Source organism: Scleropages formosus, chromosome 21, assembly GCF_900964775.1.
Source record: "Scleropages formosus chromosome 21, fSclFor1.1, whole genome shotgun sequence".
In the NCBI taxonomy this organism is placed as follows: domain Eukaryota; kingdom Metazoa; phylum Chordata; class Actinopteri; order Osteoglossiformes; family Osteoglossidae; genus Scleropages; species Scleropages formosus.
Window position 1 is genome coordinate 11473878 of NC_041826.1, and position 27944 is coordinate 11501821.

The following is a 27944-nucleotide window of genomic DNA, read 5'->3' on the forward strand; positions in this document are numbered from 1 at the left end:
AGGAAGAGCTACTTCCCCTCACTCACCATGTAGTTGCCCTCCCAGGCTCTCTGGAGGCCCAGGTCAGCCCTGTGGCCTTTCAGAGACTCCAAGGCAGCCACTTTTGCCCTGACCTGCAGCACATCCTCAGGTGAAAGGCTTCTGATGAGGGTCCAGGCCCACCACCTTAGAGAAAAAACGAGAAAAACATTAAACTGCAGCTCCACACAAAAAAGGTTCCAAAGCCTCCGGTTCCCATCTGTAACAAATGTGACCATATTTTTTCTCAGCCCTGCGAAAGCTTTATAAAACCTCAAAGAGCTCTTTGCAGAAGCCTTCAAGATCAGAAAATAAGAGCAAGTTGCATCTACAACAGCAGCTTAATGCCACATCAGCTCAGCAACAGGAGCGCAGTGAGGCACTTCCGTCTTAAGAGCACCTGTTGTAGATGTTCCTCAGCGCCTCCTCGAAGCGGCGCAGGACTTTGGGGGGCATGGGCCACTTGACATGCTTCCCGTGATCCTTCATGGTGCGGACATTTTTGAAGCGCCGGTTGACTTCGCGGATGTATGATTTGACCTTGTAGCGCCGATAGACTCGGATGATGATGAGTGCAGCCCGCATGCGGCGGTACCGCATCCTGGCTAGAGCACCACGCCACACCTGCAGCCAAAAATGAGATTGGATGACAAATTCCTGATGTAAAAAGTAATGAATCAGTGAGTTTTCAGGGAGTGAGAAAGAATGTAACAATAGCAAGAAGTGCTCCCTGTCCCAGGACAGCTGGTAGAGTAGTGGTTAGCGTTGCTGCCTTTGGACCCAAAGACTGCAGGTTCGATCCCCACCTCCACCTGTAGTACCCTTGAGCAAAGTACTTACCCTAAAAATTGCTCTAGTAGAATTACCCAGCTGTAGAACTGGTTATAATTGTAAGTACCTTAACACTGTAAGTCGCTTTAGAGAAAAACGTCAGCTAAAAGAATACATGTAAATGCTCCAAAACAGGTGAGGAAAATGACAATTATACACACCGGGTTCCTGTACACTGAAAAACTGCTAGAGTGGCTCGTGACTTATTGTTTGGTACAACAGCATTTCATTGCTTTGAGCACTGAAGAACTTGAATCTTGCACAGAAGGGCATATAAAGAAGCTGCATCTGAGATAAAGGGTGGTCAAGCAGGCTGCTTTCTCAGGAGATCAATGGGATCAATAAATGGGAAGAGGAAGATCCCCCACCCTCACCGCCCCCCCATCACCCTTGCCAGGGCCATGCTGTGCTGCTCTGTAAATAATGCATGAGAAGGTAGAGAATTGAGCAGTTATTTCCAGGATTACATTCACATACTGCATTTACTTGTTTAGCACTATGTCACAGAGGAAGGACCCAGTTAACAGAGCGCACAGCGATTGGCTACCAGGCACTACTGATTTGCTGTGCTGACCGACAGCACACAAGATTCTGCCGAACATCTCTGTAAAGTCTTTGCAACCCCAACCGTTATGAAGAAGATGATCAAAGTATGTGAATATGATAGAAGTGCCACACAATGGCCAACTGCATTAAAACAAATAATCATCTTTGTAACACTGTTATTACAAACCTTTACATCATGCAACACACAGACAGCATAAACACTTTTCTTGGTACAGTAAAGAGAACATGTACTAGCTTGTGTAATAGAAAATGTCAATGTTGTACTAATTTATTCTGCTTCCATGCACAAATGAAATAAAATATATTTAATTAATAGGTGAATGGGGGGGTGCGGTGGAGCAGTGGGTTGGACCGGGTCCTGCTCTCCAGTGGGTCTGGGGTTCGAGTCCCGCTTGGGGTGCCTTGCGACGGACTGGCGTCCCGTCCTGGGTGTGTCCCCTCCCCCACCAGCCTTATGCCCTGTGTTGCCGGGTAGGCTCTGGTTTCCCGCGACCCCGTATGGGACAAGCGGTTCAGAAAATGTGTGTGTGTGTGTGTGTGTGTGTGTGAGAACATTATTCACAGAAGCCAGAGGGAAACTGAACGCTATTAGCTCTCTCACACACACAATTTCTACAACTGCTTGTCCCGAGCAGGGTTGCGGTGAGCTGGAGCCTAACCCGGCAGCGCAGAGCATGGAGCTGGAGGGGGACGGGACACGCCCAAGCAGGACTCAAACCCCAGACCCACCACACAGTGGAGGCCCGGCCAAACCCACTGTGCCACCGGACCGCACCCCACCCATTAGCTCACACACACTTCTATATTTATGTTCAGTGACAACCCAAATTCCATTTTGGACAAAGATACAGAACGTGTTTTACACACGTAGCAAGCAAATGTATTTCGCTGCCATGAACCAGAAGCTCCACCCAAATGTATTTACTCAAAGGTCTAACTTTCTTCTATCAAAACATTACCTTTTAAAGAGCATCATAATTCTAATGAATTCTCTAATATCTGGTATCTTTTAGAAGTCTCATATGACCACCTCAGCTAAACATTATTTCTTGTGCCCTTGTACTATTGTTATTGTGCTGCACGTGTGTTACTCTGCTATAAGGAAATGAACCAAACACCACTCGCCCCGCAACAAGCTCAGTACATTAAAAATGCGAACAGAAGCGTGTGCACGCTCACCAGGGACAGTGAAAGGGCCCCGTCAGCAGTCTGCCACCACAAGCCTCTGTCAAATCCATGTGTGGAGGAAGGTGGAGAGAAATGACCCCCCCCTCCACCAGGGACAAACAAAGCCCCCCCTTGCCCCCAGCCCAGGTCCTCAAACACTTTTCCAGTGAAAAGGAGGCTGGGGATGATGCGGTGTCCAGCCATCTTGCAGCCATCACAGACAAATATGCTAGTATGCTGGGTAGAGACCCAAAGGAAGTCCTCAAATACAACACAATATTTAACCTGCTGGTCACATGATCTTTATGTGATCTGCAGTGATGATGAACAACATGGTGGTGTATTGTCTTAGCCCGTGAGTATTGCAACATGCAATTCCCATATCAACGTACAAAACACACATTAGTCCATATCCACCCAGACAGACACCGAAGTTCCATCGTCACCTGTTTCATCCTGTGGCACATTTCCATTTCTTTGCTTATGTCAGATATGTTCATGCGCATCGCAGTAAGTAATTTTACTGTACTATTTGTGCTGATTGTATATTTTATCACTCAAAACACTGTCTTAAAAATTTAAGATACGGACCGTAACACTTATGAATACTGAAAACACATTTCTACAAATCGTAAACCCAAAGTGAAGGGTAAAATATGAAAAATGGGGTGAATAATTCTTATAAGCCCTGTAAATAGCCTGTATGTGTGTGTTACACTACAGTACAGTACCTACAGGCATTCACACATCTGAACAGCACAGAAGTGTATCTAACACTAAGTCACCTTGGATTGAAGTGTCACACAAACAGCAGCTAATAATCAGCATACGTCACTTTAGAGAAAAGTGTCTGATCGATGGATATGTTGTACAAAAAACACTGCTGGGTGCAATAACTGGATACACTGTTTAGTCACAACACGGTGAGGTACCGTGCACACAGCTGTGAAGAACAGCAGGAGCAAATGGACCAAAGGAAAGGTGTTGTTCTGCTCCTGTCCAGCGGCCCGTTTATTCATCTCTCTTCATTATTCCCTAATGAGGTGCAGTCCAAGCTCCCACATATGAAAGGGTTAGCGCTCATGACCACATCTCTCTGAAGCGGACAGACGCGCAGAAGCACGTGAGCCATCAAAAGCGGTGCGGCTCCTTGCTGTGCGAGCGTAACGAGCGGATGCTAACTGTGCAGCCATGGTAAACAGGCTGCCCATTAGTGTAAATACTACACAATTAGTCTCCAGGGACTTCTGACACTTCTCTCTGTGGCTCCGCTCTTCATTAAAAGCAGCAAGCAGAAATAATTGTGTCGACCTGACAGATCGAAGAGTTCCTCGTGAAAAGTGACTTCATTCCAATTAATTTGCACCTCAGTGCCATATTTTTCCAGCATTTTACAGCAGCACTACATTTACTGACTGACATCACTTCTCAATGATACTTCACCTTTAGGGATGAACTTCATTAATAATGACAAGTAATTTGTGAAACTCTGATTTCAGCTACATTGGGTCCTCAACTTAGGTGACCAGAAATGAACCAAAGTGAACCACTCCATTACCATCAATAAAAACTTCAATTATACAGGCATCCCTCAACATATTCATGGGTTCAGTTCTGTAAAAACCTAAAATAAGCTCCAATGAATCAAAGATTTTATAAGACTTACTTAATTTTCATTGTTATTCAGTTTTCATCAATTGCTAACCCTTTGTAGGGTATCCAGGGAACACTGCAAATGGAACAGCAGTCCACTGCAGGATTTTAATTTATTAACTTGAAACCACATGTGCAACATTTGTCAGTATCTGGCCACTTAAAATGTACCTGTATTTATTTGTGATCTGTAAAAGCACTGGCCATAGATATTAAAAAAAACATAGTGTAAAACTTAACATTTTTATTAACTTGGAGCTACATTAAAACTAATTTAAAACGACAGAAAAATATGCCGACTCCATAAATTCCTGATGAATGTAGACTGTTGCCCATAACAATTCATCATCTGCTCATCATCTTGTTACCGATCAGTAACACCTAGAATCACCAGATACAAACTACAAACACTGTGAAACAGATTAATCTGGCCCCACATTTCTACTCAGTTTGTGTGCGTTTTGTTCAAACTGAATGACTATATTGTGAATATACAGGTGACTTTCACTCTGCAAAGAAATTTTTAAAAACAGATTATTGAAGAAAATATCATTATAAACAGATATACCGAAAAAATGTTTGTATTTATAGCTCGAATGCTCACAACACAGTGACCCAGTGTGGAAGAGCAAGGAAACCAACATTAACATGATGAATTTCAGGTGAAAGGCCAAATAAAAAAGGGCAACAAAGGGCTACGTGAACTAAGAAAAGGCTCGGATGCGACTGAGCTGCTCCAGTGCACCCCCCACGGGGAGAACTGCTCTGTGGTCAGCAGAACATTAATAACATGCAACCACAAAACAACAGACAGCAGAGGGACACTGCAACACAGTACAACCGAGGAACTACAGGGAGATACGAGGGACAATAAGCACGGCACTGGATGAAAAAGTGGGGGGGGGGGGGGCCCACACCTTAGACAAAGTAAGTATGTAGGTGGCACTGTGTGGCATGGTGGCCCTGGGGCTGCTAGGTGGGATTTATGCATGCCCTGTGAGAGCCTGTTGTCCATAATTAGGTAAATACCAGCGTGTGTTCATGACAACATCTAACTTCTTTTGGTCAGCTGCCTTCAGATCCCATTCATCATTTACTGCATCACACACAACCCCCTCCTCATATTATCCCATGTTTCCATTGAAAATAATACTGAAACTAGTGAGACGGAACAATGATGAAAAACCAGGTGTCAAGTTCATTAGCGCAGCTCATTTGCATGAAAATTCTAGCAATATGCTGTTAACTAGTGTCAGCATATGAGATGTGTTCAATACCCTTTTGACTATGGAACAAGCTCTCAATCGATTGCCACTGGGTAAAATAACTGAAATATACACATTTCTGCTCTGCATCTTAATGAAATAACATTTTCTCACATAATAATCATGTAACGTGACAATAACAAATACATTTTTACTTACCTGGTACTTTTCTACGAGAAAATGTTAGATTTTGTGTACAAAAGCTCTCTATAATTATTTATCATTTACAGTACGTAGCAGGGTAAATTTAACCACCATGCTATCTGATCCCCCTAGTGGGTGGGTGCCCAGTCTCAGTGGGAAGGGTGCTCCTGTCCTTCAGGTGAAGGCCCACAAAAGAAGCTGCCGAAGCCTCCAGTGTGATGGCTCTGCTGAGTTCACTGCCTGATGTGCAGCACTTTAAGAAATCCCAGAAATCACACACACACACACATTTTCAGAACCGCTCATCCCACACGGGGTCACGGGGAACCGGAGCCTACCCGGCAACACAGGGCGTAAGGCCGGAGGGGGAAGGGGACACACCCAGGACGGGACGCCAGTCCATCGCAAGGCACCCCAAGCGGGACTCGAACCCCAGACCCACCGGAGAGGAGGACTGTGGTCCAACCCACTGCGCCACCGCACCCCCCTCCCAGAAATCATTCTTTCATCAACTATTTATCCTGTGCAGGGTTACTGTTTCCCAAAACTGTCCCAAACAAAAAAAGGTTTATGTTTTCCGTTCAAGATGCTTTTAATGCCTGTTTAGCAGGGAGGTTATCACTTCTGGCAACAATATGGTGGAATGAGCTCCCTCTATACCTCGGAGTTGCTGAACTCCGTTCAACACTCAAGAAGCGTCTCAATCCATCTCTATTAGAGAGAGACACTTTGCTCCAGATCTCCTGACAGCTACATAAACTCACATCACACCAGATGTCACCAACCCCTCTGTATTTATGTAAAGTTCTATGTGCAGATAGTGGTGTGATGTGCACCAGCCAGAATTACGGTGTTGGACACAGTGACAGCAATTTGAGCGGTACGCTGCTTTGGAGAATGCTGCTATACAAACAAATTTCAATTTCACGTTGAAAAGGCAAATATATCGATGAGCAGTAAATCTACAGTTATTCTAAAAATATCGTGAGCAAGGTGTCAGCATGTCTGTACACAGGCTTTCTACTGGACGCATGCAGACAAGTCTGCGGTAAGAGCTAATGACACGAGTGCTGAGGATGAGCAGAAAGAGATGTGTCAACTGACAAAGCCGCTGGCAAAGTGACATGGTGCAGCCGTGTGGAGGTTTGGGGGAGCTGATGGGACTAATGGGGGTTGGGTGCTGCACTCCTCACACGGAGACACGGCAGATAGAGTGTGGGCGGCCCCACAGCAATCAAACATTAATTAAAAAGGAGGACGTGTGAATAATTCAAAAACTGTTTTGTTCGGTATCTCTCATTGGAGGAACCAGAGCTTGCTTAGCCAAGGTGCACACTGTCTCTCTCTCATGCACGCACGATTTATGCATTTTCATTACTTTGCAAGACATAAGCCATTATGTGGGAGCTTGAGCTCAATGCAGAGCAGTTAAACACACCGAGAGCCAAAAACCAAGACAGTCACCAGTAGCAATCAGTGGGCTTTGTGTTCAGAACCTAAAACTCAGTACTTTCAGTGAGGTGAATGGGGTTTGAGTCTAAGCAGCAATGGAAACTTACTCAGTGGTCTATTCTAATAAATTCTCCTCCAAAGTGACTTATACTGATTTACCTATTTATATGCAACCAATTCTGAGTGTGTACCTTCACCAGGGGTACTACCACAGAAGGTAGGATCTGAACCAGGTCCTTCGACTGCAAGGTGGCAGCTCTAACAACTGTGCCACCTGCTGCCCCAGAGGGTCAGTGGGGTGGTAGGAGATGGCGTGTTCCACAGTGCATCAATATCAAAGTGAACCTGTCCACCGTGCAAGCAGCCTGTGTGTGTCTCTTTGCATTGACACTTTTAAGTATTCTGGCTATTTATTGTTATCGGCATTATTTTTTGTTTTTTTGTGTAGTACTATCTATTGTGTTGCCTATAGTGTGTGGAGAGGCACTCAAGCAAGAATTTTATAGTACTTTACACACGGTACTTGTACTTATGACAGTAAAGCTTGAACTTGAACTTGCCTATTCTAGGCCCTAGAGACATGCTGTTATTACACCTTCAGCGAAGCTATTTCTCCGCAACAGAGTTGGACACTTACCGAAGCTTTTCATAGTGCAGGAAGAAAAAAGTAACATGAACGTTGAGTTGAACAAAGTGTTTGCGTGGCAACTATGATAAACAAACAAATGTGAGCAGACAGAAAGCTGGAGACGGAGAAGCCACGCATCACCACCTTCCTTGCTGAGGTGTCTTCTGCAGGGAAGCTGAACCCCTTCAAGTGGAAGTACAAGGGATGCCAACATGCCAATGTAAACAAACATACTAGAGGGAGGGGGTGAATCCGAGAGGATGACACACACACTGCGGCACCTCCACTGCCCTGGGCGCTTTGAGGACGGGGCAAGCACCGATCCGCACTGCTGATAAGGGGATTGGTGCATGGGCCATGGATATGGAGCTTTGAAAAATGTCAAGGTGGAAGGGACCCGAGCAGCATACAGCAAACGGGGAATCGTGTCCTGGGTGGGACGGTGTGTCCATATGTTCACGGGACACCTGTTCTGAGCGAGGCGGTACAGAGGCTGCCCCTCGCGACCTCTGGGGGAGGGCACGCGACATCATTAGCTAGGTATCCCTGTTATTGTGTGTTACTGTGTTTTACTTTGTTGCTGTAGTTTGTGCTTGTGGTTATTGTGTGCAGTGCACGTAAAACTCTGCGCAGGTTAAGGTGTCACATGACTCAGCCGGGTGCCACAGCACATGCCAAACATAGTTGACATGGGATGTCATGTGTGAAATAAGACAACAGCAGCACCTGGTCTTCAAGGTCATACGCAGTATAGGGTCCTTCGGGCAAGCCGCCCATGGGTCACAGATATGTCATATAAATAGAGCAAATATGAATGTGAGATAGGTAAGTATAAACAGAGCCCAGTCTAAAGAGTTTCCAAAGCAGAGAATTACCACGTTTTAAAGTAAAGAACAATAATAAAGTTCAGTAGAGCTCTGTAACTGCACTACACCTGTTCAAAACGTGTTTGTACAAATATTTCTGAGGCACAGTTGACATTATCAGCCTTATCACATTTCCCAGTGCCATTGAATGCCCCCAAAGTATTTAGTGCGTCATTCCCAGTTTCTCAAGGTTGGCTCACATTTCAACCGGAGCTTTTGCCACCTCAGCATCCTGGAACAATTCAGCCGTGCCATATTTATTTAACATGTGCAAATCCTAAAGGTGGCCATAGGGGACAGCACAAGCTGAAAACTGCTGAAAGGCAAATGGCTGGGGGGAGGGGGGCATCAAGAAGCACCACAAAGATTTCCAAATATCATGAATTGCTTTTTCATGACCTCAAAACAGAAGACACAAGCCCGCACAAGCAAGGAAATACTGAAAATTTGATTTTGGGAGTTCAGCATTATTGGAGTCATGTCACTGGTCCACTGGTTCCGCAGGGATGCTGCGGTAGAGCGAGGAGTGAAGGCAGAACCCCGACAGATCACTGTGGACACAGGTTCTTCTAGACAAACAGTAAAACACATGTCACACACATGACAGAGCAGTCCAGAGAAGTACACACATATTGCCAGTGTCTGTATGTCTTCTGGATCCAACCTTATGAACAAATGGAGGACTATGCCTTTGGCTGCTCCGCCCAGCAGCCATTTCTGCATTTAACACTCTGCTGTATTGAGCCATGCAGGCATTTCTTAGAGTATCTTGGGGGCAAGCAGGTGGCGTAGTGGTTAGAACTACCACCTTCCCTTCAAAGGACCCATTTTTGAATCCCCCCTTCTTCTGTGGTACCCTTCATAAAGGCACTTACCCTAAGTTGATACAGTAAAAATTACTCTTTTGTATAAATGGGTAAATAATAGTCACTTTGGAGAAAAATGTTGAGAAAAAAAAAAATGTAGCAGTGTGGGTATGAATTCACCACCCACATGGAGGAGAGAAACAATACACAGAGGAGGTATAGCCCCAGATATACAACACTAGCGCAAAGTCAATTTTCCATCTTTGGCTCAAAACACTTGTGGACCAACATGCATAAGAGCTACTTTGAGTTCAAAAGAAGTTTGTTACGGCCAGTTGGTGGCAATCCCCGAAACGCGGTACGAGCTCCCCTTTTGGTGAGTCAAGACCCGCTGTGACACACTAGATCAGCTAGGTCTGCACCACTTGGGCCGATGACCCGTCAAGCACCGCACCTGACCGAACAAGAGAACTGACCACCTTAAATTTGCACCAACAGACCACCTACGGTGGCTGAGACTTGGTGCAGTGATGACTACTCCAACTTAGCCGACCTCATTCGGCTGTTAACACCATGCTGCGTGTTTCTCCAGAAGTCCTGAAAGACACGCTTTGCATTTCTACACCGTGCACTCATGTTATCACCTTGTAGACGTCTGCAGCGCACATGTGGATGACTTCCTTCTGGGGATAAGTCGGCTGTGTGCTTTTAAGCGGGTGGGAGGAAAGACGGCAGTGAAGCCGTAATCCTCTGAGGAACGAAAATAAAGAATCGCAGCTGCCCTGACACGTTGAAGTCTTTAGCACTTTTTTTCATGTTCTGCACTGTATTACTGTGATTTATTCAGTTGTTTCAGTTCACTTACAATGTCTCTATAGTAGGATACTCACACTGGATTTTACCCATTTATAAAGCAGGGTAATAATATTTACTGTATCAGTTCAAAGTATCTGATCTGACAATGTGACTTTCACTACAGTTTCACTGTAATTATACCAGGCAGGAACATCTGTACATACCATATACTATACTGTATGTACTTGAATGGAGACCAGCAGCAGGAGCAGAAAATGTTACCTCTACAGAGCAGCCAAAAGAAGGCTGACAGTTTCAACTGAATGCTCATGTTAGGGAAAACTGGAAAAGCTGGCAGTTTGAGGAACCAACCTTCTGCAAGAAGAGGACGATGCGCTTCACCATTTCGGCCCGCTGCTCTTCGAGGGTGAAGAGGGTGCGCGGGGTGCGGATGAACACCTTGGTCTTGCCGTAGGCCACATCATGCTCAAAGCCACAGCCCTGGAGCAGGCGCTTCACCGCTTCACGGTCAGACGGTAGGTCATGGTTTGGCCAGGTGAACTGCGAGATCATCTTGTACCTGGATGGGAGGGATGGGAGGTAGACAGCGGCAGTAACACTTGTGGTTTTCAAACACAAAAGGACAGCAAGGATAACAGCACAACTTGACCCAAAGCTGAATGTAGATGGACAACATAAGACGATCAGACATTTATTGACGCATTTCAGGGCAGGTTCTCCTCTACAACACAGTTCTTCTGAACTCATTTTAAACATTTTCCCCTGATGAAATGAATGACATCAAAACACGTTATTATCATGCGAGTAACCTTTAAAATAGCACAGCTAACTGTTTTTCTGTTTCAGAGAAATTCAAGTGAAATGAGCCAATAAGAACTTTGGACGAGCATATATTCTTTTATGTGAAATACTGTGAATGTTCATGTTTGAGTTTACCGACAACTTTTTTCACAAGACTATAAAACTGAAGCTGCCTGGAACAGCCTAAAGTTAAACATTTTCTGCCCAGGTCTGCCACAGTGTACAGATTCTGATCCAACCTGTGGAGGTGCTCTAAAACACTATAATGCACTGTGTCTAGACAGTTTAGACTGTGAAAACATGCTGTTTCAGGGTTGACTCGGGCTGACTTGGGCTGACTTCCCATTGAAGGTCCTGCTGAGTCTCCGACTGCAGTTACTTCCTATGATGCTCCTCAGTAGAGTAGTGCATTATGTATGTTTCTGCACATATTGATGATCTATTGATATCAACATGTTTTCTTTTGAAAGGAAATAGTCTCTGGATTACAAAAAAGTGTGGATCAGTAAATATTTTATTTCTCAGAGTGTTTTATAATGTCTCTGTGTGTTTATGAATGTTCCACTGGGAGCACTGTCTATCATGAAGATTGCTCTAGCGCTGTAACACCTCGAATGGAAAGGTGTCAGCGACACGCTACAGAGTTTCACTGTATGTCGCTTTGGAGAAAAGCACCTATTATATGAATACATGTACAGAATACATGTATAATGTAAATATTGCTATTGAGTGTAAGGTGTTGTTGGTCATCAAAGGTTCGGTATGAACAGAACCTATTAGTAAGATAATGGCATCATGACGGATGTAGCTCAGGGCTGATGAGGACATGGGTCTCATAAGGGTGAACAGGCACCTTTCGAGCGATGTGGTGGCAGTGACACGTGTACCTTTGCAGGAAGCGTGGGTAGGTCTGTCGGTAGGCAAAGCCCGCACGGCGCACTCGCACGTTCTCCAATAGGCCCAGGTACTCCACCTGGTGGCGGCAGCGTTCCTGCTCAAACAGCAGGGGTGACTTCACATCATTGGGCTTGATGCAGCGCACATAGTAGGGCTCCTGAAATACAACGATGGGAGGGTTCAGGTGGGAAACGTGTAAATCAAGGCACCTCAAACAGGCCCTGGGGCAGCAGGTGAGGGACATGGCTAGGGCTGGTTCTCCATGCAGTAAGCCCACGATAACCTACTGTAAATAACTTTGTGAAGCAACTAATGGGAGATGCTTTAAGTAAACACTCAACAGTTTCTGTACTGACATCGCTGTTTTGGTAGAACTGATGGGCCTATCACAAGCTAGTCCAGAAGTCTTAAAAATAAGAAAATAAGAACTGCTTATGATCAAGTTCCCCGTGTGCTTTCACTGACTGGTAAACAGATTACCACACTCTAGAAATAAAATACTCTTCAGAACTGAGAAACAGCCACATTAGAGCTGGACTGAAAATAAAATCAAGGACAAACAGAAGAAGCTTCACTTCACTGACACAAACCAACAATTATTAATAAGAGAAGAATACAGCAAAGATAAACAGCATGGAGAGTGACAGCTTTCTCTCCCACCCTGCTGCTTGACAGCTGAGACACTCATCTGTTGTGGTCATCGCTCATCCCTCACCTTGGAAGCCAGGTTCTCCACCAGCGAGATCATGGAGGTCTTGAAGAGCGTGCCCGCAGTGAGGGGTCGTTTAGTCACCTCTGTAATGCTCAGTTTCCCTTCCGGCCACATTGCCTTCAGCACAGGGTTTGAACTGGGTGAGGATAAGGAGCAAGAAGGCAGAGAGCCAGTGAAAGGAGGAACAGGACAATCATTGTGAAGCCATCTTAATGGCAGCTTCTCACAATCACTTGCTACAGTTCTGAGGTCTCCCCAAAGGCTTTAAATACAAAATCAGTGTGAATGGATGAATGGATGGATTAAATGTTAACAATCCCCAGTGGCAAACTGTTCTACGTTGCAGCAGCATACAACATACACACAGCAATGACACATGAAAAAATGCAGAGTAATACTCTAAGAGAAAATTGGAAAAAGACAGAAAACCCTATTTTCATAGCAGATATAGTATTTATTGCATTCTCTTCAAACTTCATACTTAAAGTTGTTTAATAGCTAATGTCTGTCCTACTGGTTGACATTTATTGCGGATGAACCTTAAAAAAAGAAATCATCTCACGTAGCTTTAGGAGTGACCAATTAAATCATCATGAGAAATGAGAAGAATGACAGAGCTCACAGAGGTCGCCTGTGGAGCACAAACACATTTAACAGAGGTTGAGTCAAAGCTGCTGCTGCTGCGGGAGGTGACAGTGGGAAACAGGTGTGTCAGTACTCACCTGTTGTACAGCAGTCTCTTGAAGTCTTGGAAGAGGGTGTCTTTGTTCTTGTCTATGAAGCCGACCACGGAGTACCTGAAAGGGGAGGGAACAGGTGGTCAAGCTCATTACACTAAGCCATCAGAAAGGCATGTGTTATGCATTATGCCCCTTTCAGACACTCTCCGAGCTACGGAAAGTTAGGGTTCAGTGCTAAGAACCTGTGGGAGGTGCTCCAATTGCAGGCTTGTTTCTCTATGCTGCCATGAACCATTTACCATGGCACAGAGTACAGATGAGAACAGTGTATTTACAGTGTATTTATATCACTGCAATCTTTTGAGGCACTGAAACCACGTGAGACACAGAGGAAACAAAGGATGTGCCGCAGTGCTGGTTTAATTTCACCAGGAGCTGTACTTCGCTCTAGAGAAAAGTGTGAATGTTTTCCAGCCCGTTTCTGCTCTTTTCCACACATCATGGTCCATTTGTTCCTGTAAGAGACTTCCTGCTGTGGTTACTGTGTGTTGTGCACATGATGTTTTACTATAGTAGCACGGGGCGCGGCAAGTAGGGCTGCTCGCTCCGGACTTGAAGGAGACAGGTTTGAATCTCCCTGCTTGCTATAATATCCTTGATCACGGTATCATTATGAATTGATACAGCAAAAATCAGTGACTGTGGAGCAGTTGTGCAACCTATCACAGCTCTGTCTCTGAGGTTCTGCTGTCAGCTCCCCTGAACAGTCTATAGACATGCGTGGTTTCAGTGCATGGGGGAGTCCACATGAGCTTTATGAACATCAGGGCTGCAGGCAGAGAGGAGGTGGCAGATATATCACTGTTGGGGAGTGGATCGACACCCAGGACTCCAAGCTACCTGCCTACCTGCTTACCTGTCTGTCTACTTAGCGTGCGGCTGTGACACAAGATGGCCATAGTCTGTACCACACTTACGTCACATCTCCAGCGTAGTGCCTGATGCGGAAATCTCGGTCAAACTCCAGGCACTTTTCTGTTGGGGAGAGCTGGCGGCAGGAGAAAGAGTGAGTGAGTAAGACAAGGACAGCTGGTACTGTTATCGTTACAGCTGCTGCCTTTGGACTCAAAGTTTGCAGGTTCAAATCTCACCTCCAGTTGTAGTACCCACGAGCAAGGTACTTACTCTAAATTGCTCCTGTAAAATTACCTATCTGTACAAATGGGTAAGTAACTGTAGGTAGATTAACACTAAGTCACTTTGGAGAAAAGCATCAGTTTAATAAATGTAAGGTGAGGTCATGCTAATGAGTCGTAAGTTAACGAGCTCTGGCTCATTGGGTGCGCAAATGGACGGTCGACATCCTCTTATTGCTATACCTACAGGAAGATGGGAAAAACCTTTGTTGGAAAGCCAAGATCCGCCACAGTGGGGGTCCGCGATGTGGAACGCAAGCAGGAGAGAGGAAAAGCACTCATAACGAAGTGAGCTTCACAGAGCGAGAGGATGAAAGGAACATGAAAGCCGGTGTATGAAAACACGTGGGGGGCAAGGTTCCTGTTGGAGTTGGGCGCCGATGCAGAGGGGCTGCGGGGGCCCTATGTAGGCCACACTTGCTGAGCACCAGCAGAGAAGCTGATGCTGCATGGTTATACTTCGCTCTGCAGTGTGAATGAGTGTGATCTTGATACCAGGAGTGCGAGCAGCATTACTTTTCACTATATTTAACTGGAACTATTCGATCCAGGTAACTACCTCAAGGGAAGCAGAAGCTCACACTCTTGCAATGTGTCTTACTGGGCCTAAACGCACCACTGTTTCTACAAGGCAACAGATTCTCAAATACCACCAAAATTTAAAGCACAGCCCAAAAACTGCAAGAAGTATAACATGAGATTATGTTGTGCTGTCTATAAAGATTCTAATTTAACACAAAAATCATTCTGTATAAAACCTGGCTTTTCAGTATATGTGCAATGTGTACACTTTCTAACTTATTTAATTTCCATGTGTTCAATGCATCCCCTGATCCTGTGATACAGCCCTTCACTGCACTGGCGGGAACCATCAGAATGATGGGGGGGAAATTTTTGGACCAAATCCTTCAATTCCCTTCAAAAATTAAAGTGATTCTATGCGGTGACAAATGCCTGTTTAATTAATGTTGCCTTAATCTGATTTTATAGGCACAGTTGATCCACCTTTCATGAGCTACCTCTATGGGGGCAGCAGTTGGTGAAGTGGTTAGGGGATTTGTCTCAATCTGAATTTCCAGGTTCGAATCCCATCTCCTGCTCTGTACCCTTGATTTAGATGCTTACCCTGCACTGACACTGTAAAATTACTCTTCTGTAGAAACAGGTAAATAAGAGTAAAGTTGATCATCTGAACTTGGAAGCTGTCTTGGATAAAAGCAACTGATTAAATAAAGTGCACAGCTCTCCATATCACTGCTCTAGTATAACGTGTACCTGTATAAGCCTGTACGTGTGTGTGTGTTGAAGTGCTTTTCCGGACAGTAGCAAGCACTTTAAGGGTAACAAGGAATTTATGTGCTGCTACTGCTGCTGTAGCCAAGGACAACAAAGCACCTTTGGTGGGGGTGGGGGGGATCTGCAGAGAACTGACAGCCAGAAGAGTCTCTGCTGCACTTATATAAGGCCTGCTGCTGCCATTCATAAAATATTAGTAAGGACATCAAAGAGAGACTTCGGCTCTCATTAAACACACTGCTGCACCAGTTCTTCTCACTGCGGCAGGAGCGCAGAGCAGAGGAGCCATCAGCAAGTCCAGAGAAGAACAGTGGAGACAAGAGGTAAGAAACCAAAAACATCATGGTACCAAAAGGCCTGATGTAGCACAGCTTTGAATGAACAAGAAGAATAGTTATTTTTTTTTATATACTTTTTGGAATGTTAAAGATGTTGGATTGTCCAGTCTTGTCACACTGCTCGATAAGGTTCGAGTTAAGGATCATAGCTCAACGGTGTTATACACTGAAAGAGGACCATGTCCCTTGAAACCACTGCTGTATTGCCCCTGATCGTGGTACTTACCCTGAACAAATACAGTAAAAATGACCTTGCTGGATAAAATCGGTAAATCGGTGTAAGAACATTAGCACTATATAAATAGTTGTGGAGAAAAGCAACAAACAAATGAATAAAGCCCACTTTTACATGGCAGAAGCTCCCACTCATTTCCCGTGTAGTGGGCAAAGGTCCAGCTCCATGAGAACGTTGGACTTGCTGCCCTTAATGGCCCATGCTCAGCTGTGGCTATGTGTAGAGCAGGGTAATTTTTTCTTTTTTTTTTTTTTTTTTAACTGTATTAGTTCAGGATAAGAAGCTTAATTAAAAATACTACAACAGAATTTGCAGTCTGAACCCAGGTTATTTTGAGTCGAAAGGCTCTGAACCACTGCACCCCCTGCTGGGCAGACCAGTCCTACAGTGTCCTACTCATAGTCTTCACTCCCCCCTGAAGAACATGATCCTGGGCTCCAAAGACATGCAGAGATGCCTTTGCATTTGAAATGTAATAGAAACCACAGTGAAAAAATCCCCTCCGGGGCTCAGAGCAGCAACGTTGGGGAAAAAACACAATTACGTAGGATGTTAGATACAGTGTGCAGCATGAGGCCATTCAGAAGTGTGACTGAAACCGTATCATGAACACAACCAAATCCTTGTGACACACACTGTCCGACTTAGATAAACGCAACGCGAGCAGTTTGGAGACGCAGGTGAGAGTCTAAGCGCTCGCTTTGTAATCGGTGGAAAACACAACCCTGTTGAGCGATCACATCAACCTGAGACACGTTTACACACAGCCATGGCACTGCTTGTGTACACTGATCTACACTGTTTAAGAGTCACCATCCATTGTTCTCTCTTACTTTTCATTCGAAACCAGTATCCCTCTGAAGCCGTGAGAATATTACAAAAGCAAGAAGGAGGCAGCAGGGGGCGCAGTAGAGCTGCCATCTTACAGTAAAAACACACAGGTTCAAATCCAACCTCCTGCTGTAGTACCCTTGATCAAGGTACTTAGCCTGAATTGTCACAGTAAAAATGAACCTGCTGTATAAATGGATGAATCAGCGTAAATCGTTTGTCAGATAAATAAATAGAAGTAAATGCAAAGCCAGAGAGGACAGAATGCAGAACCACCCCTGTATGACCCCTTAATGCCTGTTCATGCCTGATCCATGGAAATTATTCCTGTGATGTCAGCAAAGGTTACAGTAGAACACATTCCCAGCACTCAGCACACAGCAGACATTGGCTCCAATTTTACAACCACCATTTCTGGTCCATAAGCACATTACTCAACAGTAAAACAGACACTATATCTCTCACAAGGTCATTAACGGATCTTATATGACTCTGGAGCAATGTGCAGCCACACAGATCTTTCAGGACATGGGCCCGTCAACCTCCCCACGATAAGCTGCAATGAAGGGGTAAGCACATTGCTAAAAAATATCCAAAGAAGGCAGGACAGGATCTTCTGGGGCATGATGAGAGTAGATGTCACCACGGCTGTTTGTCCATCTCCAGCCCTCACTGCACATATCAAGACACCTGCCTCTGGCCCCTGATTGGCTGCCAGTGACATCACTGGACAGCGTGACGTGGCGAGTAAATGTGTGCGAGCACCAATGCCGCCCCCGTGTGTTGCTTATGTGCAGTTACAGCCATGGTCCAGGTCTTGAGGACTGAGAGGCATCACTGCAGAATTTCCTTAGAGCTACATAGAAATTCACAGAGTTGTCAAGGGTTTCAAGGACTTGACGGCGTGGCTCATTTGGGTAATTTGTTTGAGCTTTTAAAGGAACACCTCACTCACACTTCATATTTAATTTCACTTTTCGTTTCCAACAAAGCGGATAGATAGCATAATTACGTAACAGAATAAAAAAAGATTTGATATATAAATGTATCTGCATGGAAATTTCAATTTAGGGGTCTGAATATTACTGAAAAGTAAACATTGCTCTTTTTATCACTGGGAATTTTTGAACATATTAAATGAGGAAACCTTACATCTTGGTTGACGTGAACGTGCTTTCCTTAGGCATTTGTAACAACCACGCAGAGCCGAAGGTCATAAAAGAACAGGGGAACTCAGTTCTTGTCTGCGGTGCGAAGGCTTGTGTGTGATTTGAGAAAAGCAGCCTGCTAAGCAAACTTGAGTTGTACAAGTGCAAGTACACATGTGGACAGTGTGATTAAAAAAAAAAAAAAAAACGGCAGAGCAGCAGTCGTCTTCACTGCTAATCTCTTAAGTTACTATGACAGACAGGACTCAGGGTGAGAGGTGGTGCAGTGCAGGTACCTTGCGACTCGTGTAGTGTGCGTGCTTGGCCAGCTTGCTGTTGAGCGCCTGCAGGAAGAGCTCGTCCGTCACCTTGCCCACGTTCATGCAAGCCTCGTCCAGGATGGAGAAGATGCCCTTGTGCTGCTGCTCCACCAGGTCCACAATGATCTGGTTGTTGAAGTAGTCGATCTGCCAAAGGGGAACAGGCCAATAGTAGGATTGTGGAACCCGCTGTTGGCTGCAGCTGAGTGTTAACGTTTGGTGGGGTGGTGGCACGGGGTTCTTACGTGCTTCCAGGGGATGCCTTCACGCTGGTACTCCTCCTGCTCCTGCTTCAGCACCAGTTGGATGAAGAGCTGTTGCAGCTTCTCGTTGCAGTAGTTAATGCAGAACTGCTCAAAGCTGAGAGGCACAAGGCAGGGAATGGAGAGAATGGACAATGGACAGAATGGAGGGGTTTCAGTGCAAAGGGTCGACAGTGGACAGTGAACCAAAGGTGATAGATCAAGCTCAACACTCATCTTCACCTCCTTCAGCAGACCTAAAACTGGTCCCGAGGGCTTTGAAACACTGTTTGACCAAGGGTACCACAGCAGGAGGTGGGATTCAACCTTGCTCACATTATGCCACTTCCGCCTCCTCTCATGTACTCTAACTTAATTATATGAGGCAAGAAAAGCCCCTACCTGTTGTTCTGGAAAATCTCAAAGCCATAGATGTCAAGCACCCCAATGACGGTGTTCTTCCCATGGATCCTGGCATCATAGTTCTTCACCTCAATGATATCGTTAATACATCCCACAATCCAACAGAAGAGGCGGTCGTAAATAGCCTACAGTGGACAGGTATCAAATGAAGTCCCATGTCGTAAGAAGCACACGTAGATACACACACGCCAGCTACCCTGTTATGGGTATCATAACAGAGTCAATGAATAATCACTCTGTGGACTAGACCAGTGCCCCAATGAAGATATTGCCCAGCAAGGAAATAAACAGCATCATGGGACTGAGACTCACTTCCAGATGGAAAACTGCTTATGGGGATTTGAAGCTCCCAAATCAGTATTAGAACGCTGGCTCCTCATGTTAAAGGTTCAAGTTATGAAATTTCAACTTTTTTCATGGTCATTTATCTATTAACTGCATTTTCTACACAATTTGATTTTCTAATAATTCTGTGCAGAATTATTAATTAATAACTCAGAGTAAAACTGACTTTCTACCCTGCAGCTGTTAGGTGGCAGCAAAACACAGAAACAGAATAGCAATAGTGTGTGGCAACCTAAAATCAGCTCACTTACACAGTGTTCACTGCTCCTCTTTGTAGTTTTCGAGTGTCACTAATCAATAAGATCATGAATGCTGTATATTTATGTGACGCATCGCTCAACAGGCACTGAACAGGAAATCTGGGCAGGAAATGCATTATTATTTTCAGTTAATAGAAATGTTATAATTGTCTTACAAAGTGTTTTCAGTGAGTATAGCTATATTGGATAGTTTTAGTAAACCTAACCTGTTAATAAAAACGAGGGATGTCTGTATCACTAGGCTGTTAATGACTGTGTAGATGATAAAGTACACTGAAAGTGTCCAGATGCTGACCAACACTGGAGACAGTTCTGCGATGAATTGGGCAACGACAAACTGAGCAGGAAGTTGTTGGGATGGCGAAGTTCTTATGTTTAGCAGTTTGAAAAGTGTTTTCACTAGAATGTGGCTTGAAGTTACTACAAATAAAAGTACAACACTCCAACAGACTTGTGTTCTGTCCCTTGCACTCTGTGTTTCCAGGATAGATGGACCGCAACCCCTAATTACACTAGTGGTTACTGGATGGATGGAAGAGTTACAGAATGTTATGGATTTGTCAAGGGTTTCACAGACCCTACAATGTGCATGAATGGAGGGAATCTGGAATTATTATGCTTTTACTGATTGTGAACTTGCGGTAAAACTAACTGGGGAGCTATGAACTAACCCTCCAACCCCAGGTGTGTTCATCAGAGGGGCTAGGTTACCTTGGCTAATGCATCGCGGCCATAGCTGGCCTCCTGTGGAGTGTGTTGCTTGTCAATGACATCGCGACCCGTGGCCACAGTGCGGTAGAGCAATGCCTTCTCCACGCTCTCCTGCTTGGTAGCCAGCAGCTCGGCCAGCACCGGCACCAGGTTCCCGTTTTCGATGAGTGTGACATCTCCATCGCTGTCAAACTTCATGTTACCCTTGGAAGAGCAAGACACAGTAGTAGTACAGGAATAAGCAGTGGAAGACACTAATTTTATGAAAGATGATACATTTTCATCCACCTAATTTTACAGTCAGATATGCATTTATCTGAAAAGCTTCCTGAAAGTCATGTACAAGAGGGGTTCCCCACCCCCAAACCGGGCTGCACAGCAGGAGGTGAGCGGGGGGCAAGCGAGCAAAGCTTCATCTGTATTTACAGCCGCTCCCCATCGCTCGCATTACCGCCTGAGCTCCACCTCCTGTCAGATCAGTGGCGGCATTAGATTCTCATAGGAGCGCGAACCCTACTGTGAACTGCGCATGCGAGGGATCTAGGTTGCGCGCTCCTTATGAGAATCTAATGCCTGATGATCTGAGGTGGAGTTGAGGCGGTGATGCTAGTGCTGGGGAGCAGCTGCAAATACAGATTAAGTTTAGCAAAGAGGTCTCACTGCACAGAGACCATAATAAATCAATTGCTTGCAGACTCATATCAAAACCCTATCAGTGAGTGGCAAGTGACAATTAATCTGCATCTGGTGGCAGGCTTTATAGTGGCAAGTGAGTTGATGTACTTCAATTGTACAGCTGCATCTGGTGGCAGGCTTTAAGTCAGAATCCGACACTTATTTTAGTCTGCGCGTAGCCTGCCCATTATTTTATTTACCACTTCTGTCCGCGCCTCTTTCCCGCACTGCGTGCTTGTCTCAGTCACAGTTTTGGTAAGCCCACAAGCTAACACTAGCCAAAATGAGTAAAAAACAAACATCGCTGGAGAGCTTCTTTGAAAAGTGAGTTGTATAATTATTTCATTATATATTATAATGTAATAATAATAGAAATTAACTGCACAATAAATGTAATGCGCTTGAATCATCCCGAAACCATCCCCCCAGTCCGTGGAAAAACCGTCTTCCACGAAACCGGTCCCTGGTGCCAAAAAGGTTGGGGACTGCTGATGTACAATATCAACCTAATTACACTGATTTACCCATATACATGGCAAGGTGGTTTTTACCATATCAATTCAGGGTAACTACTTTAGTCAAGGGTCCTAAGGCAGGAGGTGGGATTTGAACCAGTGACCTTCAAGGCAGAAACTCTAAATGCTATACCACCTACTGCCCCTTTACTGTATGTCATAAATTCTATTACTGTATAATAAAAAAAAAAAAAGAATAAACTATGTCAAAGTCATCCAGCAACTCTCTAAAAGCAGCCATTAGGTAATATTGGTATTTTGTGTTTTTGTACAGATCATATGCACTGACAAGTCACTGAACAGTACATGAGAGCAACTGTAAAGTCCATTTCAATTGTACCCACTAATTTCATCCCAAGTTACTTTTCATCAGAACCTAATAAAACTGTGAGGTCTCTGCTACGCTGTAAATAATCTTCCATAAGTCAACGCTACAAAGTTGTATTTTGTCAGACAGAAGGACCAACAGAGAGAAATGTAATAATCTGTAATGCTGGTTTGACTTCATGTGACCAAGGGGCGCAAGTCACATCTCTTACTGCTCATTCTACTGTATATGTGTTTTTCTTTTTAAAATCATTTTAACACAACCAAAATCTTGTTACATGTAAATAAAAAGTTTTAAGAAGACACACTGTAATATGACAAAATAAGACAACATATAGAAACATCTGTACAGTAACAGAAAAATAAATACTGTACCTGTAAACAGTAACAATAACGCAATTATGGAAGGCAGAGCATTTAAAACTCTTCCTTACCAAACCTTCATTTACAGAAAAATATTTATCTGTATTATCCAACTAAACCACTTCAAACACTGAAAAAAGTGAATTTAATTTGTGTTCCACTTTGCTTATTTTTTCTATCCAGTCATCCAAGGTACGATCATGAAGGCATGAAGTGCAACACCAACTAAACAGAATGAATATAAATGTAGAATTACAAAGAGACAACAGATAAATAGACACACACAGACACACAGACACCCAGCAAGGAAGGACAGAAGAAAAACACAGAGCAGCAGGCAGGCACCCTGAGGACAAAGGGTAGTGAGTGTATGTGGAGGTGAGGTGAAGCTCCAAAGCCAGGCAGTGTGCTCCGGGTTCAACAGAACCAGATGCGGAGGCCTACCAAGTGCAGGATGGTGGCCAGGATCTTGTAAACTGTATGGACCTCCTCCCCTGTGAATCCAATCACCTTCATGGCATCTGCCACGGCTTTGAAATCACTGCTGTCATTGATGGAGGACTGAGGACAGAAAAGGAGAAGAACAGGTTAATACGTTTTCATATTTAAAACACTTCTCTCTAAAGCACCTAACAGTGTTAAGCTGCTGGTATACAGATATACCCATTTGTACAGTAAGGTCATTTTTTAGAGAGAGTACCTTAGTCAAGAGCACTGCAGCAGCAGCTCGGACTGAAACCTGGGTCCTATGAGTATAAAACAGGCAGCTCTGACCACTATACTGCCTGGGTCCTGTATCAAAACCTACCAAAGAAGCTACACAGCAACCTCACCTTTGCTCCACCTCATGGCAGAATTTACTAGAATGAACAGACTGTACATTCAATTCTGCATTATTCTGCCACTGAATTCAGACAAAGGCAACTCTAAAAAGTGCTTCAAGAATTTACTGCTGCAGTATAAAATACAAATTAAGAACTGATTTTCAGCACAATGTATAACTCTTTTCATAAGGCACTAGTGAATAAGACCTGCGTCTGGGTCTCTGATTATGAGACAGGAGGGAACAAACAATCCGAGCTATACCTTGTCTCCCATTCTCTCAATGTGTAGCACCAGCTGGATTACTGCGTTTGTAATGTTCTGTTTGTGTGGCAGTCTGCTCCATTGCGTCATGTTTTTTTTTCCCCCTCGCTTTTTCCCAGCTCATTAAAAATTACTTGTAGAGCTAAGATGTCAACAACAGGCAAACAAGTGCCAAGTGCCAAAGAGCTCCCATAAAACTCTAATGAAGGGTTAAGGCCCAAACCACATGAGGCCTAAAGCATGTGGAAAATACACCCATGTGTCAAGATGAGCACATTCTTCTCCATTCATATGCTCTGAAGTTCAAGGCAGTAGTTGTCAAATTTATTGCTATTAATATGATGCTGATACATCGGTGAAAGTTTGGTGGTGTATTTTACGGGGCATTTGAGATTAAGGGTACAACAGGAAAGCTCTCCCCTGTTTTCCTGCAGTGCATAATATAAGGATGCATACCAACAAAAGGTGCCTTAATGTTTCAGCGCTTAGCGCACTCTGTCTGGGTTCCTGGTTCCAACTCTTTAGCTTCTAGCCACTATCCTATACCCTACATTTACATTTATCAGATGCTTTTCTCCAAAGCAACTTCCAATGAACTCTATGTATTGTTATCAGCCCACACACCTCATTCACCAAGGTAACTTACACTGCTAGATACACTACTTACAATGGGTCACTCATCCATACGTGAGTGGAACACACTCTCTCTGTCATTCACACACTATGGGTGAACCTAACGAGCACATGTTTGGGCTGTTGGAGGAAACCGGAGCACCCAGAGGAAACCCACACAGACATGGGGAGAACGTGCAAACTCCACACAGACTAAGCGGGGATCAAACCCACGGTCTTTCGCACCACCCAGGCACTGTGAAACAGCAGTGCTACTTGTTGTGCCACCGTGTTGCCCCACACTAAAACTTGCAAATGAAAAGTGACAGAAATGAATAAGTGTATGGAGCACACTTATATGGAGACATGGGACACTGATGCCTCATACCATGTTTACATATATATAATATATATATAAGGCAGCTGACCTTCAGTTTTCTAAGGAAACACTTTCTTTTATTATTAAGCAAGGCTTTTAAATGATTTTTTTCACAAGACTGCATCTTATTTTGTTGACTTCAGTAGCGAAATGTGGCACCTCAGCTGACTACCTGGATTCACCTCATAATTCAGCCCTGTGTGTATCTGTGTCTTAGGCCCATAATTTAACTGCAAGTGCTTGGATGTGTAGATGTACTTATTGCTTTTAAACGTTAGGCTAGTGGGAGGCACACCTTCAGCTGGCCTCCCACTTTTATGTAGTTGTAGGCAGCTGGGTCCTTCTGGATGTGCAGCGATCGCAGCAGAGACTCTGGACCCCCTTTCACAAGCTGAAATGATAAGAAAGATGAGAGCAAAGTCAAAGGGCAGGACTGACAGTCTAGGCTGCACTCCAGTGCATATTTACATGCACTGTCAACAGAGTTTATCAGCACAAAGGGGGCAACACCCCCACACGCTGCGTTGCTAAGCTTTACCCGACTGTGACAAGGAAAAGTCCCAAGGGCAATCCAGGTTGATAACAGTACCTGTACACTGGGTTCTCAAATTAAAAACACAACTGAGACCAGAAGTCCATCTGTAACTTGATTTGTTCATAAATCTAACCACTACATCAACCAACCAACAAACGTCAACAACCACTCGTCCTGAGTGGGGTCGCAGCGAACCAGAGCCTATCCCGGAAATACAGCAAGCATAGCTGAAGGGGGAGGAGAAACACCCTGGATGGGATGCCAGTCCATCGCAGGACTCTAAACCCGGATCCACCACACAGCGGGAACCGGCCAAACCCGCTGCACCACCATACCCTCCTCACTACATCACAATCTATGAAAATGTAATAATGGAGACATCCCTCAATTTTTCCATGGGCTAGGTTTTGTAAAAGTCATGGATATAGCTAAAACTAAAAATATGTTGCAAGACTGTTACTGGAAATGTTAACTTAATGCTGCATTAAACTTAAAACTATTTAAAATTACTAAAAGTAAAAACACATCACTTGCACAAAGTCATATTTAATGCTGAGTGCTGAATGATTTATATCAGAAAAATCTGCAGTGCTTTCTTCTTGGTATTCCTGCATGAGGACCTCCAGACATGAGCTGTGGATATGAGAAGAAGGTCTCTTCTCTGCTTTGTTACTCTTCATTGCCAAAAAACCTCAGTTTGTGGAATCGCAGGGGGAACAACTGCTCCACAGCAAGCTTTTGAAAACACACAAAAGCACAAAAAACACATGTTCAAAAATAAACTATTAATTCTTGACAGATACTGGAACTCACCTGGTAGAAAGAATGGAAGCTTCTCTCCCCTTCCTGTTGGAAAATGACTCTGGACTGTGATAAAGAGAGGTTAGATGAAAAAACAGAAATAAAGATTAAAAAAAAAAAAAAAAACAGCTGTGTGTTTTGCTATCAACATAGCTCATAACAAGGTGCTGCTATGAAAACGCAACAGGTCATAAGCACAGAACTATCTTCTGACTAAGATTACAAAAGCTTTCTGGTGTGACCCGTGTTCCTTCAGCTCTTTGGTTGTCCTACCTTCTCCAGAAGGTAGTTGCTGATGTGTCCACCAATGGGGTCCCCTTTGAAGTCGAAGTTGATATCCATGTACTTGCCGAAGCGGCTGGAGTTGTCATTGCGGTTGGTTTTGGCATTGCCAAATGCCTCTAGGACACAGTTAGATTTCAACAGCATGTTCTTCACCCTGCAAAAGAGCTTTCAAAGTTAAACACAATGGTACTTTATGGAAGGTACTTTATTGTGTTGCTGTTCAGTAGTAGCCAATCCACAGTAATTAACAGTTCAGTGTTTAACGCAAGCTGAAGTTACCATGACAATGTCATTGACAATGGGAATTAAAAATGACTTGCCTTAAATGGACTGATTCCCAAAATGGGGCCGTTGCACATCATACAGTTTGTTGTTGTATGGAGAATGTAAATGTTAGATACCTCTAGGTCTGTCAAAATTACTTTTAAACAATCACATAGATATGCACGTCTGTGTAACAGATGCACAGTGTAAAGTACTTATTGTCCAGTGCATATCATAGTTCTTTAATTCTGCATTTCCAAACATTTTTATCATATGTACTGAGAGTTGTACATGTGAAAATTAATTTAAATAAAGTGATTTTTTTTCTTATAATTTGGGTGGCATGGTACCCACCCTTTAATCGATGAAGGGAAAAATTGCTAATTGTTTACAGTTCAAACAAATCTGAATTTATATTATAACATATATATATATATTTTTTTTTTTTTTGAGAGTTCTAGAAAGCACACTACAAAAATTATACTATGATGCACTGGACTGTGTGGTCATTGCAGCACCTGGTAACTCAAGGTCGGACGGACGAACAGTGTAAGTGCAATGTGCTTTCGATAAGTGTCTAAAAGCTATAGAAATAAAAACAACCGTATCGGGTAGGTCTGCTGTGTGAAGGAATAAGCTCACATGCGCTCTCACCTTTCGACCTCGGCTCTCTGGTGCGGATTAGTAATGGCAGCAATGTACTGCATGATGTACTTGCTGGCCTCTGTCTTCCCTGCTCCGCTCTCACCTGCAGTACAATGGTAGAAACACAATGAACACATGAATGAACGCATCACCTCATCACAATAACCACCTTCTCACATCTGTGCTCAAACTGGCAGTTAAAAATTTCAATGTTGCTTCCTGATATAGAAAAATGCTAGCGTCATATGTACAGTGTTTACCATGAATTAATTACAAAGCACAAAAGTGCCTTTTAATCATGCAAGGAGCAGTATATCAGAAGAGAACAGAATCTACTGGTAATAGACAAACTACTCATTCAGGATCCAGAAATCAAAAGCATCTGCAAGACATTTTCATAACAATAAACAGCTAGCTTTGGGAATGTCAAAGTCATTAAAATTAATTCTTTAATTCAAGAAGGTAAACGATGTGTTGCCTGTCAGAACACCAAGCTGGTGTGCCACAGGTGAGATTCTTTGTATGAAACCAAGGTGCAGCACTGACTCTGAAGTTGTATTATATTGTAACCCCCAGCGGGAGCCTACATTTCTAAATGCACCCGTGATTGCGTCCACAATGAAGCGCCACATGCTTCAAGAAACACTATACATATACAAACAGCCTCTGCTGCTTTGAATTCCAAATAGATTCAAATTAATTCACAACAACTGTTTATTCAGTCAGCTGTGACTCATAAAATGTCCCGTTCCTTGGAAGCATTTAAGTAAGTTCTGTGAAAACTGTGGTGTTTGGATTTCAGTGAAAAG

The 27944-nt window shown here is 44.0% G+C and overlaps 1 protein-coding gene across 1 annotated transcript in view; it reads right to left on the bottom strand.

Moving 5' to 3' along the window:
- Positions 1–27944, bottom strand: part of myo1d (myosin 1D) — a 65927-nt gene that overhangs the window by 20672 nt on the left and 17311 nt on the right. Inside the window, exons 3-18 of the mRNA XM_018726287.2 lie at positions 27145–27238; positions 26215–26380; positions 25954–26007; positions 24901–24996; positions 22973–23089; positions 20649–20852; positions 19312–19457; positions 18913–19027; positions 18644–18814; positions 14281–14351; positions 13346–13420; positions 12627–12759; positions 11902–12068; positions 10565–10772; positions 419–642; positions 27–165 (exon numbers count right to left, since the gene is read on the bottom strand). Of these exons, the coding sequence (XP_018581803.1) occupies positions 27–165; positions 419–642; positions 10565–10772; positions 11902–12068; positions 12627–12759; positions 13346–13420; positions 14281–14351; positions 18644–18814; positions 18913–19027; positions 19312–19457; positions 20649–20852; positions 22973–23089; positions 24901–24996; positions 25954–26007; positions 26215–26380; positions 27145–27238 (2180 nt within the window). The remainder of the gene's footprint in view (positions 1–26; positions 166–418; positions 643–10564; positions 10773–11901; positions 12069–12626; positions 12760–13345; positions 13421–14280; positions 14352–18643; positions 18815–18912; positions 19028–19311; positions 19458–20648; positions 20853–22972; positions 23090–24900; positions 24997–25953; positions 26008–26214; positions 26381–27144; positions 27239–27944) is intronic.